This window comes from Ursus americanus, chromosome 6 (genome assembly GCF_024610735.1).
Source record: "Ursus americanus isolate L20-20 chromosome 6, mUrsAme1.1.p, whole genome shotgun sequence".
Lineage (NCBI taxonomy): Eukaryota > Metazoa > Chordata > Mammalia > Carnivora > Ursidae > Ursus > Ursus americanus.
This window is the reverse complement of record NC_142132.1, coordinates 15,114,629-15,130,830: the sequence shown is the minus strand read 5'-3', so window position 1 is coordinate 15,130,830 and position 16,202 is coordinate 15,114,629. Positions and strand designations below refer to the sequence as shown.

Genomic DNA, 16,202 nt, shown 5'->3' with positions numbered 1-16,202 from the left:
TCAACAAGATTAAAGAGGCAACCTACAGAATGGGAGAACATATTTGCAAATCATGTATCTGATAAGGGGTTAATATCCAAAATATATCCAGAACTCATACAACTCAATAGTAAAAATAAAAAAAAACATAAAAAAAACCCCCACTCAAACCGCTAGTTCAGAGGAACTGAATAGATAATTTTCCAAAGAAGACTAACAAATAGCCAACTGGTATATATGTAAGGCACTCAATGCCATTTATCATTAGGGAAATGCAAATCGAAACCATAAAATGTCAACTCATACCTGTTAGAATGGCTATTATCAAAAAGGCAAGAGAGAAGAAATGCTGGCAAGGATGTATTGTTGGTGGGAATGTAAATTAATAAAGCTACCATGTACGATAGTATGGAGGTTCCTCAAAAATTTAAAATAAAACGACCATATGATTCAGCGATTTCTTTTCTGAATGTGTATCTTAAGAGGTAGTTGCATTGTCATGTTCATTGCAGCATCAGTTGCAATAGACAAAGCATGAAACAGCCTAGTGTCCACCAACAGATGAATGCATGAAGAAAATGTGGTGTACCTGTATATACAATGGAATATTATTCAGCCACGAGAAAAGGAGATTTGGCCATTTGCTACAACGTGGAAAGACCTTGAGGGCATTATGCTAAGTGAAATGACAGAAAAATACAAATACTGTATAATCTTGTTTATATGTGGAACCTAAAAGTAGCGAACTCCTAGAGAGAAAAATAGTGGTTGCCAGGGGCTGAGGGGTGGTGGAAATGAAGGCATGTTGGTCAAAATGTACAGACTTTCAGCTGTAAGATGAGTACGTTCCAATCTAATGTACATCATGGTAACTATAGTTAACAATACACCACTAGGTACTTGAAAGTTGCTATGAGAGTAGCTAATGTTCTCACCATCATGACAACAGCAAAATGGTAATTATGTGAAAAGTTTCTTATTAGAAACTTTGGAGATATTGTCACATACTTTGTTTTAAGTAGGCAGTAGATTTTCTGTAAAATTAGAATTCATGAAATAAAAATAGTTTAATGAATTTTGAGTATGTAGAAGTAAATGATTTCAAATTCTTTTCAGCAACTAATGAACTGGATATTATCAATATGGAATATTTCATATATATTTACATAAAATATAAATGTGTATGGTTGGACGGGGGTAAAAGTAAAAATAAATGGAAAATTGTTTAAACTGACTTTATCATATAAAGATCTTGACTGAAATAATATTATTTATATTACATTTTCATTAAAATAGTTGTAATCTTTTTTAATAATGTATATTTTATTACAAGTTGTAATATCAAATATGTTTTTGCTTTTTACCTATCTCCTGTACTTTTCCTCAATAATCCCATTAAATTTCAAAAACTTTTAAAAATTATTTTATTCTATAAAATATATTAGGTGAATTATATGACAAACAAGCAGTCCTTGTGGTGTAAAGACTGTATGTGGGTAAAGATTGTGATAATAGCTAAGTTAAAGGGCGGATTATGACCTCTCATTCTGAAAGCATCTTTACTGCCAAAATCCACTGGCTCAATGACTTTTTTTTTTAATGTTTATCAAAGTATTTGAGGAATGAAACATCTTTATTGAGGATTTATTTTACTTTTTTTATGTGTGAGGATTTTACCAATTTTTTTCTTTCACTTCCTGTTACTGAGTTATATGTATTGTAAAAGTTTAATTCTTATAGCATCATAAATCTTAATAGTGGAATTTTAGAAATCAAGAAAATGATTATTTCTCCTTCAGATCATTTAACAGAGTAGGAAATTTTGAGTAGGTGACTATTTATACACAATTATTCAGACTTTAATTTGGCCATTGAGAGACTTTCCCATCTTAGTATTTGATCAATTTATATATTTAAGAAAGCTGTTTCAATTCAATGTAAATCATTCTAGTGTTATTTTTTTCATTGTCTTTAATAGAGTATTTTATAGATCACCAACCACTTTAACATTCAAATATCTTTAAAAATTCTGTGACTGTGAGATATATAGCAGCAGTGTTATATGATAAATACGTCAATAATCTATTAATTAAACATGAATTTTTTTTTTCTTTTGAAATGCTAGTAAATCATGCTACTGAGTTGATTTGCATCATTTCTAAAGTGAATTTTCATTTTGGTAACATTTATTCTTTATGTCTTGTAATGCCATGCAATTGAATCTTGATAATAAAAAAAGGGAAAAAATTACTACTATAACTGCAGTGCTAATAACTTGAAAAACACAAAGAGTGCATTGAGCTTAAGTACTTTGTATTCTCCTACAATAGTGCTACTCATCAACACTTATACATCACCACTTAAATTAAATTAAATTAGATTGAATCTAAATTACCTGTTTCTGAGTAAATGGGATTTGGTAATTTACAATTAAGTCAATCTGCAAACTGATGTCATAATTTAGATTTGATTTTTTTATGAGAATGATGCTAGGAATCATTCTTCAATTTGCAATTCTAATTTCCATAGTAGACTAGGTACATCTCCTTACTAATAATGGTTAACTTATACAGAACAAAATAGAAAAGAACAGAATCCTAATGCTGATGTCTGTAAATTTTTATCACAAATGTATTAGCATTTTTGAACACAGAAGATGAGTCATTTGAGGATAAAATAAGGTTGGTAAGCTCCTGGATATGTAGATGTTAAAGTAAAAGAGGAAGTTTTATTTTATGTGTGTGGTCTGAAAAGTGTTATCATACAAATGTGCTGATATAGGTGCCCTTGTATAATTTTTTCTCAAATTATCCCAAAGGATATATTATTTTCTTTCTCCTCCTCCTGTTATTATTATTGTTGTTTTACTTCTTGTTGTTTTCCAAATTTTTATAAGCTTGAGAAATTTATCATATATATTTTCAAATATGTTTTCCTTTTTTCTAAGCTTCAATTCTTTTGTCATTAAACCTAGGTTGGCATAAGTTCACGAACTGGTATTGGAAATTATTAATTAATTTTATTCATTGCTTAACTACTATATCAGTTATACTGATCAGAAATTATAAATGTGAGGAATATATATAATCATACTCAAGAAACATAGAGACAAATGGAAAAATTTATGACAGCTGCAAAATAAGATTGGTTGTGATAGGTATGGTTGTTCTGGAGTTCAAAGAAGGAAGATACATCAAGTTGACCAGAGCTCAATTTCACGACCCTGACATCCATGACCTGAACTGAAATCAAGAGTTGACTATTTAACCAACTGAGCCACCCAGGCACCCCTATACACAATTAAATTTATTCATTTTAAGTGCACAGTTTTATGAATTCTGGCAATTATACACAATCATATAATCTCCATTACAATCAAGATTAAAAGTTTCATCAACCAAAAAGTTTCTTTGCATACCATTGCTATAATCATCTCTCACTGACTCCAGACCCTAGTAGAAAACTGATCTATTTTCTATCATTATAGATTTGCCTTTCTATAATTTTTATATAATGGAATTATATAGTATGTATTTGCTTTATAATATATTTGAGATTACTCAGGTTGATATCTCTGTAAACATTTGATTCTTTTTTTATTATTCAGTATATTCCATGGAATGGATAGATAATAATTTATTCATTCACTAGTTGATGAATTATGGGGCTCTGTCAAGTTTGGTACAATTTTTAATTAAACGACTCTAAATGTTCACATACAGGATTTTTGTTGATATACATTCTCATGGTATCTATGTGTAGGACAACTAGGTCATATAGTAATTTTATGTTTACTTTTGTAAGAAACGGCCAAATTATTTACCAAAATGGTTATACAATTTTGCATTTCCATTAGTAATGTATTAGCATTCTAGTTGCTCCCATCTTCAACAGTACTTGATATTGTCAGTTTTGTTGTTTTGATTTTGGCTATTCTAAGATATGTGAAAGGTAATTTGTTGCTTTTAATTTGATTTTTCCTGAAGATTAATGTGTTAAGCATCTTTTCATGTGTTTAGTTCACATTCATATATTTTCTTTGGTGAAGTGTCTGTTCCAGTCTTTGCCCAGGTTTTTACTGTTTTGAGAGTTCTTTATATATTCTGGATACAAGTCCTTTTAAGATGTGTGTTGCAGTATTTTTTCCCAGATTATTTCTTTTTTCTTTTTAATTCTGCTTACACTCTTTCAAAAACAGAATTTTTCATTTTAATCAAGTCCAATTTATCAGTTTCTCTTTTTTAATGGATCATGTTTTTGATGTTGTATTTAAGAAATCCTGGCTTAAACCAGGTAACAAAGATTTTTTTTCTCCTGAGATTTTATAATTTTTAAAATAATTTCATGTTTTACATTAAGGCCTATAATTCAGTTTGAATTTTATATGTTTCAATGTATGGGCCGATATTTACCCTTTGGTTGTATAATCGTTTCAGCACCATTTATTAAACAAGAGTATCCTTTCTTCATTGAATTCCCCTCGAAACCTTGTCAAAAATCACTTGTTTCTGTTCGTGTATATTGGTTTCTAGACTCTTTGTTCTGCTTCATTCAGATATGTGTCTATCTTTTCATCAGTTCACATTGCCTTGGTTACAACTGATTTTTTGTAAGTTTTCAATCAGATAATGTGACTCTTTCAGTTAGTTTTGTTCTTTTCAAAAATTGTTTTGGCTATTCTATTTTCTTTGCCTTTCCATATAAATACTAGAATCTCCTTTTTTAAATTTCTACAAGAAATCTTTCTGGGATTTTGATTGCAATTGCATTGAATTTATAAGTCTGTCCTGGGAGAATTGTCATCATACTTTTATTAAGCCTTGTAATTCATGACTACAGTATATCTATTTATCTAGGTCTAATTTGATTTCTGTTGTTAGTATTTTGTAATATTTAACATATGTGATTTGCACATATTTTATCAGACTTATAATTTCACAGTTTTTTGATACTATTATAAATTGTATTTTTTTAACTTCTATTTTCAGTTGTTTATTGTTAGTATATAGAAATGTAATAGATTTTTGTAACTTTGTATTCTTCAAAGTTACTAAATTCATTTATTATTTATATTAGTTTTGGGGATTAAAAGTCATGCTGTCTGAAAATAGAGTTTTATTTCTTCTTTCCAATTCTTTCTAATTTTTTTTTTCTTGTTTTATTGCACTGGTAAGAGCTTCAGTGTGGTATTGGGAAGTTTTGAAAGCAGACATTCTTGCCTTGTTGCCAATCTTAAAGGGAAAGTATTCTATTCTTTGCCATTAATTATTATGTTAGCTAAAGGTTTTTCAAGAAGTTCTTTAGAGAAGTTTTCTTGTTATTATTTTACTGATAGTTTTTTTAAATCAATAATTGATGTTGAATTCTTTCAAATACTTTTTCTGCATCTATTGGAATGATTTTCTGGTAATTCACTTTTAGTCTTTAGGCTTGGTAAATTAAATTGATGAATTTTGAATATTGAACCAGTTTTGCATTTCTGGGATAAACCACAGTTGATATTGATTTATTATCCCTTTTATATTTTGCTGGATTCAATTTGCTAATATTTATCAAGATTTCATTCTGCTTATATATTAATGAAAGGTATTTGTGTCTAGATATTTTTTTTCTTATAATGCCTTTGGTTTTCTTATCAGGATAGTGCTGGTCTCACAAAATAAGTGTTAATAAAACTGTTATTTCCTTTTCTGTGTTCTAAAAGAGGATATGTAGATGTGATACTACTTCTTACTTAAATATTTAGAATTCTCCTGTGAAGTCATACGCCTGTAGTTGATTATTTTGTTGTTTTGGTTGTGTTGTTTCAAGGTTTTAAATGAGAAATCTAATGTGCTTAATAGTTACTTAGGTCATCTATTTTTTCTTAAGAGAGCTATGTTATGTTGTGTATTGCAGTGAGGTTTTCCATTTCATCAAGTATATTGAATTTATGGGCATTAGTTCATTTGAAAAATTATCTTATTATCCTTTTCATTTCTGTAGGTCTGTAGTAATGTCCTCTCTTTCATTCCTGATATTGGTAATTTGTGACTTCTTTTTTATTTGATCTGACTAGAGACTTACTAACTTCATTGATCTTTTAAAAGAATCAGCTTCCAGAAATATACATTTCTAGATATATAAATATGTATATTTATCATATATAATATATAATATTCCTCTGATGAAAGCCATTTTAAAAACATGTACAAACATCAATATGAACTCATGGTTGGCTTAATATAGATACAAATGATTATATGTATAGAAATATTTATAGATATGTGTATATGCACAGATTAGTAAACATCCATACATTTGCTTGTTCTGTGAGCCCAGAAGGCCTAGAAACAATGACAGCATAGTATCAACAAGCAAACCTATTGCCTAGGGTTTGGTTTCTTTTTTTTTTTTTTTTAATTTATTTGACAGAGATAGAGACAGCCAGCGAGAGAGAGACCACAAGCAGGGGGAGTGGGAGAGGAAGAAGCAGGCTTATAGCGGAGGAGCCTGATGTGGGGCTCGATCCCATAACGCCGGGATCATGCCCTGAGCTGAAGGCAGACGCTTAACCGCTGTGCCACCCAGGCGCCCCTAGGGTTTGGTTTCTAATACCATTCTCCAGTAAAGAAACTAGTTGGAGGAAGTGGTTGATTCAAGGACTAGTGTAGCAAATGCCCAAGCTAATCCTAGAGTATTCTATAGTGCCAGAAAGTAAGGAAGTGTTAAAACTTTTATGGGAATATTTCAAGAGGACACAAGAACTACATGAAAGAACTCCCAATGGCCAAAGCTGGAACAGTTTCAGCAACAAAGTAAGGTAATATTGGATCATACTGCAAAGTATAAAATAGGTATACATGATACCATACTGATATAAATAAATGGTTAAATAAATAAATGGACAAATTTCACATGTTTCCAAATAGTTTATGTAAATAACATGTGCCAAAGAAGGTAGCCTATAATTTCCCACTGCTTAAAGGTCCATGAGAAACACCTTCTAAAGAGTACAATGTGGAAAAGTAGTAAAAAAGAGTAATTTTACAGAAAGAAACCAAAACCTTGATAAACACTGTTTCAGCCAGGTCGACAAGGTTAACGTCAACAGAAACAAGTTTCAGTGATAGTCTATACCTTTGGTATGGAGTGGTAAAAATTGCACTTAATCTCTGTGGTCTTCCTTTCAAAACCCCATAACCTCAGCCTAATCATAAGAAAAACACTTTACAAATGCTGCTTGATGTGCATTCTACCAAATACCTTAGTATTACTCCTCAAAACTATGAAGATAATATGAAACAAAGAAAGTCTGAGAAATTGTCATAGCCAAGAGGACCTAAAGAGACATAATGACTAAATGTTATTTGGTATCCTGGGTGGAATCCTGGAATAAAAAAAAGGACATCTGAATACATTATGAACTTTGGTTAATAATGATGTATCAGTATTGGTAAGGAAGAGTGTAGAATTGTGGAAAGGGGAATTACAGAAACGTTTTTCAGTTTTAAAAACAACATTTTGTCAGCTGGATGTGGAGTGACCAGAGGGTTATGAGATGAAGACAGGGAAATGAGTTAAGGTTTTGCATTAAACCAAGAGAAAAGCTATAAGGAAAGTTAGGCAATTATTTTCACTAAAAAGAATTAAACCCATTACATTTTTTAAACAATATTCAAGAGTTTATAATCAGAAATTTGTGTATTAATTATGCAGAATTGGCTGGTATGTTCATGCCACATGTTTTTATCCAGAAATAGGTTTTATTCTTTTAAAAATCTTTCATTTTCCATTTAGCTCTATATTTTGAAATATTTATCAGGAATGATACATATTATTACATTAATAAGCATCATGTTAATTATCTATAGGAAGTTTACGCTTACCTGGAATAGATTATCGTGGTTGATTTTATCTAGTAATAGCTAACTTAAGCCCCAGTTTGCTTTTATTTATTTTAAAAATTGGATAAATAAACCCCCAAGATCTTGAATTGCTTGCCTGAAACATAGCTTGTCTTTGACATATCAATAGTTGACTAACTTCCATTATGTAAGTATGCTTTTATGTCATCATTTTGAAAGACTGTGATCTAAACAATGGTTTGAAGGTCTTCTTTACTTTCAGTTTGTTAGATGAATTTGATAATTTCAGCACATCCCTTTATATTTTCATTTTTGTTTATCTTATATCAGAGTTTATTTATGGCAGGCTGACATTTTGCAAAACACACCAATTTGTCCTTCAAATTAACATTTTTTCTCTCTTACAAGTTCTGACATTTTGTGGTAAATATCAAGCTATTAATCTACTCCTTTATCCAAAGGCACTTAATGCAGCTTTCTTCATCAAATCATAAACTCAAAATGTTGATCATTTTGATTATTAATTATTATTAATTAACAAAAAATATAGCATATCTTAAATTCAGATTTTGGATTTTAGACATGTTTTCAATATGAATTTGCATGTAAGATCAAATGGTCAAAATATATTATCATCATCACTGTTGCCATAGTTTCAGCTAACTCAGTGTTTTAGCATGTCACTTAATTGTTTGGGAGCTTTTTAAAAACATGAAGGAAATTACGATGTTAATGAAATTTTACCATTTTACCATAATTGGTCTCTTGATTTTGATTAATTTTCTTTGAATAATTACTGGATAACTTGAATAACATCATTATAGAAAAAGGAATTTCATCGTGCATTTATGCTGGCTAAAGTTTAAAACTAACTTTAAATGCACCTTGAGTAAACTTCTCATATTTTTCATGGGAAAGACCACAGAACCAAAATGGAACATATTGATTATCTGTAAAGGGCCATGTTCTAGCAATGGCATCAGCCAATAGAAATCTTTCCAATTAGACCATTATAGATTTTAGGGTCCAAAATGTTCTATATCCTCAGGAGATACACTCTCAGGGACACTACAAAGTTATGGTGTTGTTACTGTTATTGATTTGACTTACTGTTTTCTAAATAAAATTGGCTAAATGATCACTTTTTTAAAGCAGTCTTATTTGTTTTTTCATTGCCCTAAAAAATAATATTTCAGGTAATGCCACCTATTTTAGATGAAAAGATTGTTGTTTGATGCAGTTCACCTACTGAAAGAAATTTCTAGAAGCCAATAGGGTTAAAAATGTTCATTGTTGAAATTAAGAAGCTGAGGTAAATTTCAAAATATTGTAGCTAAAATTGTAATTGGTAGATCTTATAAAAATTTTTCTTTGACTAAAAATAAAAACATTTTTTATACAAGGAACACATATTTTCTGTAACTTCTGAACTCCATAATAAATATCAATTTTATAAGGAAAAATAATATGATCTGTAATTAGCAGATAGTTATGGTCTATATGATTACTGATTTATGAAAGAAATTCAAATAAATAAAACATTTCAAAATGTATTTCAGAATAACATCTACACCTACTTCCTCTCATGGCTCTTAAGGATATATGAAGTCCTAAGAATACTCTCATGCTAAAGTTTGCTATTCACTATATTTATTCAGCAAAGTTTTATTGAATGTTTACTATGTACCAAATGCTGTCCTAGGTATTGAAACAGTGCTATGAACAATATGAACAAGACTACTGTTCTCGTGGAGCTTATATTTTAGTGGAGAAAGACATTTTAACTAATGATCAACCAATAAAATAAGGTAGTTTCAGATTGAAGTATGAAAGAAATAGGTTCACATAAGAGTATAGAATAAGGGAGATAGCACCTACTTCAAAGAGTGTTTTAGGGAAGTGTGTAATTTGAGGTGAGATGTGCATAAGGAGCCAGCCAGCCATGTGAAGACCAACACTCAACGTCACTTAAAATGGTTCTTCCTCTGTGTGTTCTTATTCCTTTCCCTGTGGGCCTTCCAGTTTCATTGGAAAGGGCGTGGAGCTGCTGGATTCTGTTCTAAATAGAGAAAAACTGAGGACAGCCAGATACATTAAACCTAATGGTTTATTTCTTATTTTCCTGCTACCCCTATCTTTCCTCCTGTCTCTTCTCAGCACTTCTGCATACTTTTAGACCAAGGAATAATTTCTTGTCTTACATATGTTAATATAGAAAATATAATACTTTTTAAAATTATAGTTGACACACAATGTTACAAAAAAAAATAGGATACTTTAATGTTTCTTTTCCGATTAGCACTTACCGGGTTCTAAAACACTATAATTTATTATTATGACTGTTTTTGTCTGCTGTCACCACCACCATTAGGAATTTTGATGTTATTTTTCACTGATACATCTAATAATAATATTTTTATTATATTATGTTAGTCACCATACAGTACATCCCTAGTTTTTGATGTAAAGTTCCATGATTCATTACTTGCGTATAACACCCAGTGCACCATGCAATACATGCCCTCCTTACTACCCATCACCAACCTTTCCCATTCCTCCCTCCCTGAAGCCCTCAGTTTGTTTCCCAGAGTCCATAGACTCTCATGGTTCATCACTGATACATCCAAGAACTTGATATGGTATTCAGAATGTAGCAGATATGAAGTGAAATATTTGATGGTTAAATAAATTGGCACCTTGTACGAGGGAATTTGCTTGAATTAGTGTCTGCTGGGCCTTGTTCACCATTGATACCGAATCATCCTTTTTCTGCCTTCCATTTCTAGAATCAGTCTAATCTGATTATTAAGCCTGTGGCTGAGAATGAACTGTCTGACACAGTGTTTTCCAGGGCTGTCTCCTGTGGAACCTCCTACAGATAGTCTCAGGTGGAAAAACATTTTGAAAGATTTTCACAACGCTTGTAGTGCTGACTTTCCTTTCGAACAAACAAAATGAAATGCTTTTCAACTTGAGGCTCTAGCATCCAGATGATATGCTGAGTAGAGAGAGTGCTTATGCCAAGTCTGCATTTAATCTTGAGTACATTTATGCTAACAGATTAGTTACTTTGGGGCATTACTTCTATTTTAAGGCAGTTTGTATTTCAGGTATAGTTTCTGACAGAGACCTCCCCCATCAATTTTTATCCCATCATTATGCTCCTCATTGTGAAAGATAGTGGAGTATTCTACGTAACAAAATTTGGTCAAAGTCTGCAAACAGTACTTCATGTTCGAGCATTACATTGCAACTTAATTTGTGAAGAACTGTAGCTATGGTTGTGACAAATTAGAAAATGTGTTAATTTGGAAAGTCTAGGTGTCTCATCACCCCCTGGTAGTGGAATCCCAGATTATGCTCTACATGCAAGCTGGAGTCAAGATATCATTCCTATCTCTAATGAAAGCTTTCTTTCTTCTTTTTTTCTTTCTATTAGTAAGTATAGTTAGATAATATTGTTGAAGTTAAAATATTTTAGTGCAGGAAATTGTAGATATTTTCATATGTGTCAGTGTTTTGCTTACTTGTCTCAAAACATGATTTTTGTTCTAAGGTAGTTGGTTATGTGGACCCAGAAAGGGCCAGGTCTGTTTCTAACATACTCTCATGGATAGTCCCCTGGGGAGAAAATTCATTTGTATTTTTTCCATTCAAAAAGATTTTTTTTTCTCAAAATTTTAAAGACATTTTCACCTATAACCAATCTCCTACAGCAATTATCTTTCTTCAGTCTCTGTGTAAGTGCTTTGTAATTCTTCAAATGCTTAGAAGCTTTTTGGAAATCAATGTTACTATATTTAAGCCATCCTGTACATGCCAAAAATTTAACCATCTTCTCAACTGACTATAATTCTTTATTTTATATAAGAAATACTGATATTTCTTACCTAGAATGCCATTTAAATTCCTTAGTGCTATTTCTTTGCACTGAAAGCTGGGATTATTGTAAGGCTCATCTCTTTTGTTTTCCTTTGCTCATGGATTGTATCTTCCTCTACCTTTTGTCCAATGTCTAAAATTGTTTTGTCAGATTATGTAGATTTCTAGCTGTTTAAGGCAGGATATAACTCTCATCCCTGTTAGTCTATTTGTACTGGAAGTTGCAATTCAATTCCATGTTTTTGGATCATTTTCATTGAAGATTATTAGAGGAAAAAGATTTCAATACCTTAATGGTTTTAACTTCAGCTGTCTGGGAAATTTCACTTATGTTGACCATCTCCTCTATACATGATGTAAAAGGGTAATAGTATTCATTATATTATACCTACTGTATGCCAGGTATTATGGCAAGAATTTTTATTAATTCAGTTGATCTTTCCTCTAACATTATGAAGTAGGTACTTTTATTATTACTTTTCATATATGGGACAACTGAGACACAGATAAGTTAAATAGTTTTCCAAAATATTTACGCCTATTAAGTGAAAAGGTGATTTCAAAATCAGAAATTCTCTATTCAGATACTCCGTTATTGGCTAATATACTATGTAGTACTTCCTGAAGAACTGTGTTACAATATGTTACTCTATGTTAGCAGAAATGTAGAACAAATTTAGCTTATTGGCTAGTTTCATCTCTCAAAACTCATTTCTTATTAACATGCAATTGTAAAATTAGATGATGTATTTTATTTTTTGAGTAGAATATAACAAAATAATTGTATGCATGCATGCAGCTCCTTTAGACAAAAATATATGGAAAAACAAATCCTCTGTTTCCTTAATAGAGTAGAAATTTATTATTATTTTTTTGGCTTACAAACAATTATTAGTATATTAATAGAAAATGTGATCATTATTAAATGAAGAAATTCATTTACATGTTTTAGTTAGGCACATTTAATATGTCATAGGATTGCACATGAAACTTCACATACATTCTTGAAGTAATTTTGTAATAGTTTTTTAAAACCATTTAATGTAATAGCCTGTATAAAAGTCGTCATTGTTGGTTGTTGACTTTATTAGGTGTTCTAGATGAAGTTTTGATTTCAACATATATGATTTATAATATAGTGATCCAAATCTTTTGATGATATTAAAATATTGTATTTACAGATGCCATGAAACATCACCACAGATATTGGAAAAGAACATATATTAAGTTTCAAACTTTCTTTTATTTTGATTTTTCAGATTGCATTCTCACAGCACAATACAATCATGGATCTTGTGCAGTTTTTTGTCACCTTCTTCAGGTAATTTGCTTTTACTGACTTTGAATTTATTAAACCTATATTCTAATAATGTTCTATCAACCTGTTAGGTAATTTATCAAATCTCTAACCTTAAAATATCAAATGGTGTGTCTTGAATAGTTTTATATGCTTAAGTATATACAACAGAGCAGAGGAAACATACTTGAAATATACTTGTCAAGATTATTTTGCTACCGTACTAGTTGATTGCTAATGGAGTCAGTGGAAAGAACATGACAACTTTGTGTTCCTGTCACATAAGTAATTAAGGCCTGTTTTAATTAATGAAATTAGCAGTATATTCACTATATTGATTCGGTATCTCTCCTAGAGTTGAATCTATTGAATTATTTGTTAGGAAATTATCACATTTAGCACAATGTACTAAAAATCTGTAGGGAATGTATTTATTGTCCTCAGTGAGCTTCTAATCTGGAAATAGTAAATATGATTTTGAGTAGAGCATCATTCCCTAGAACATTAGTTATCTGAGGTATTAACAGTAAGTTAATAAAAAGGTTCCATAATTAAACAACTTTGGAAAATAGGGCTCTTTTAGTTTGCTTGTAACTGACATTACTTCTACTACTGATACTATAGGAGTGTTTTTTTTTCCTTAGAGTGTTTAATGTGCTGATTTGCCATGTACCTTTCTGAAAGAGAGGTTAGAGTTTGTAGCATTTCTCAAAACATGAAAACTCTTTTCAGGGAACATCTATTATTGTTTCCATGGGATGTAAATAAAGAAATATTGGATTGGGAGAAGTGAGTTAGGGATGGGCTATCTGTGTTATGGCATCTTAGATCATCTGGATAGGAAAGGATGTTATTTTTGTTAATATGATTATTGTGTGTACATGTTGTGCCAGTCCACTGGGTGCCTTCATGCAAATTAGACAAATGTGTGTCCTTCTTTTGGTGGACATAGTCCTGTATCATGGCACACAGCTTTACAGAGTGCAGTGTGAATTTTGACCTCCACTCACCAAGTTGGCTGGGTTACTTTATACTAAGTGAAGAAACCTTTACAACCCAATCCTTGACGTAGATGATATGCCAAGCACCTTCTTAAACGCCAAAGTAACCATTATTGGTTATCTTGTCCAGACACCCATACAATACTTGAATTCCTAATACCTTCCCCACAGGGTCAGCAAATATTTTCCGTAAAGGGCCAGACAGGAAATATTTCAGGATTGTGGGCTATACCATCTCTGTTGCATGTATGCAAACCTGCTGTTGAAGTCTTAAAGCAGATAGAGCCAATAAGGAAACAAATGGGAGTGGCTCTGTTCCAGTAAACCTTTATACAAAAACAGCTGGTGGGCTGAGTTCTGCCTGTGGACATAATTTGCCCAACCCCTCATCTAGCTTATGCCCGAATGCCTTTAATGACGAAATCGTGCCACCTCCTGAGATAGCATTTTTTATCTTCAGATAACTAATTGTTCTTTGTAATTGAGATGAAATCTGTCTCCCCATAACACCACTTCTCATTCATCCATATGGTCCAACACAGAGCAAGTCTCATCTCTCATCTCCATTTATAGCCCTTCAGTTTTCTAAACTCTTTTTTCCAATTTACATAATTCCCTGTCTCTTTATCCTCTTCTGTTGTTGAAATCTTTGTCTTGTTGGTCACTTTGCTCTGAAAACAGCCATGTTTGTCTATGTCCCTTTAAAAGTTGTGATTTCCAGAATTTAATGCTATAAACACATTTATCACTAACATGTTACATACTTTAAATTTGTTCCTTAAAAATGAAATGAGGAAACATCTTAAATATATTTAATGTTTTATGACTTTATACTTCTGAGCATAAATGGATTTTAAGGCTATTTATTAGGTTCCAGTATGTTTTTGGAAAGTATTAGAAGTTAAAATTGAACAAGTATTATTAAAGCATCAAAATAAAACTTTTTTTGATGCAGAAGAGTGTGGATGGAAATATACTGAAAAGTTCAACTCTGTATAAAAATTCACAAAGTTGAATATATATGTAAATTATTAAATGTTTAGGGTTTTATTTTAAGCTTTTGATTTGTATGCATATTTAAGTTCAATAGCTTTTTTTTATTAAGTAAAAGAAAGCTGGTGTTAATGTGTACCATGTCTTAGAGATGATCCTATTTATTATGTTGTCATCATGGACAAAGTGAAATAAAATATTCTACCTGTTGTGTGAGATAAAATATATTTGATGTGTTTTTTTGTCATTTAAATTTCTCTCTGTAGTGAAATGTAAATTAGTTTTAAAATTATCTCATTGTTAAGAAAAAACATGGATAGAATATTTTAAAGTTGTTTTTTTTTTTTTAATAAATCCACTGGTAAATTTTAAAAGAGGGTTTTACACAGGTCACCATTTATGGACATCCTTCAGTCAGGCCACTAGTGCTGCTATTGCTGTTTCTAAGGGGTATAGGAGAGGTGAATGTGTCAGCTTTTCCGTTTAGCCATGATTTGATGGACGCTGGTTCACAAACTCTGTCAGTTTTTACCTCTATGTTGGGCATAGTCTGGGGTAAACATGACTGGGCAAGTACAAGGGAGATCATTTATAGGCATAGCCTGGCTCTGATCTTAGCTTTCTGTACCATCATAAGTAGCTCAGAGTTAGCAGGTGAAAATCTCAGTCCTTTCATATATAGAATTAAAAGATTTTGTTGTTGCGAGAGTCTGTAATATAATAAATGATTAGAAAACTGGAATCTGGGGCGCCTGGGTGGCACAGCGGTTAAGCGTCTGCCTCCGGCTCAGGGCGTGATCCCGGCGTTACGGGATCGAGCCCCACGTCAGGCTCCTCCGCTGTGAGCCTGCTTCTTCCTCTCCCACTCCCCCTGCTTGTGTTCCCTCTCTCGCTGGCTGTCTCTATCTCTGTCAAATAAATAAATAAAATCTTTAAAAAAAAAAGAAAAAAAAAAAAAGAAAACTGGAATTTATTTTATTTTAAAAATAAATGTTTTTACCTGGTATGTAAAGTGGAAAAGTCTGTGTGAATCTGAAAAGTTAAGCCTGGTAAACTGAATGGAGATATAGTAGGGACCACTGTCTTGCACCTTTTAGGATTTTAATGGTGGTATGTATTTTCAGAACCCCACTGGGATGACAGTGCTTTTAATTTACCATCTTAACCAGGGTAGTTTTAGAGGTTGCCTCTTGGTCTTTCCCA

The 16,202-nt window shown here is 31.6% G+C and overlaps 1 protein-coding gene across 4 annotated transcripts in view; it reads left to right on the top strand.

The window, feature by feature from the left end:
• Positions 1 to 16,202, top strand: part of ATRNL1 (attractin like 1) — a 747,087-nt gene that overhangs the window by 324,919 nt on the left and 405,966 nt on the right. For all 4 annotated transcript variants that reach the window (XM_045803217.2, XM_045803216.2, XM_087862669.1 and 1 more), the window contains one exon: positions 12,968 to 13,029. In XM_045803217.2, coding sequence (XP_045659173.2) covers positions 12,968 to 13,029 — 62 coding nt within the window. The remainder of the gene's footprint in view (positions 1 to 12,967; positions 13,030 to 16,202) is intronic.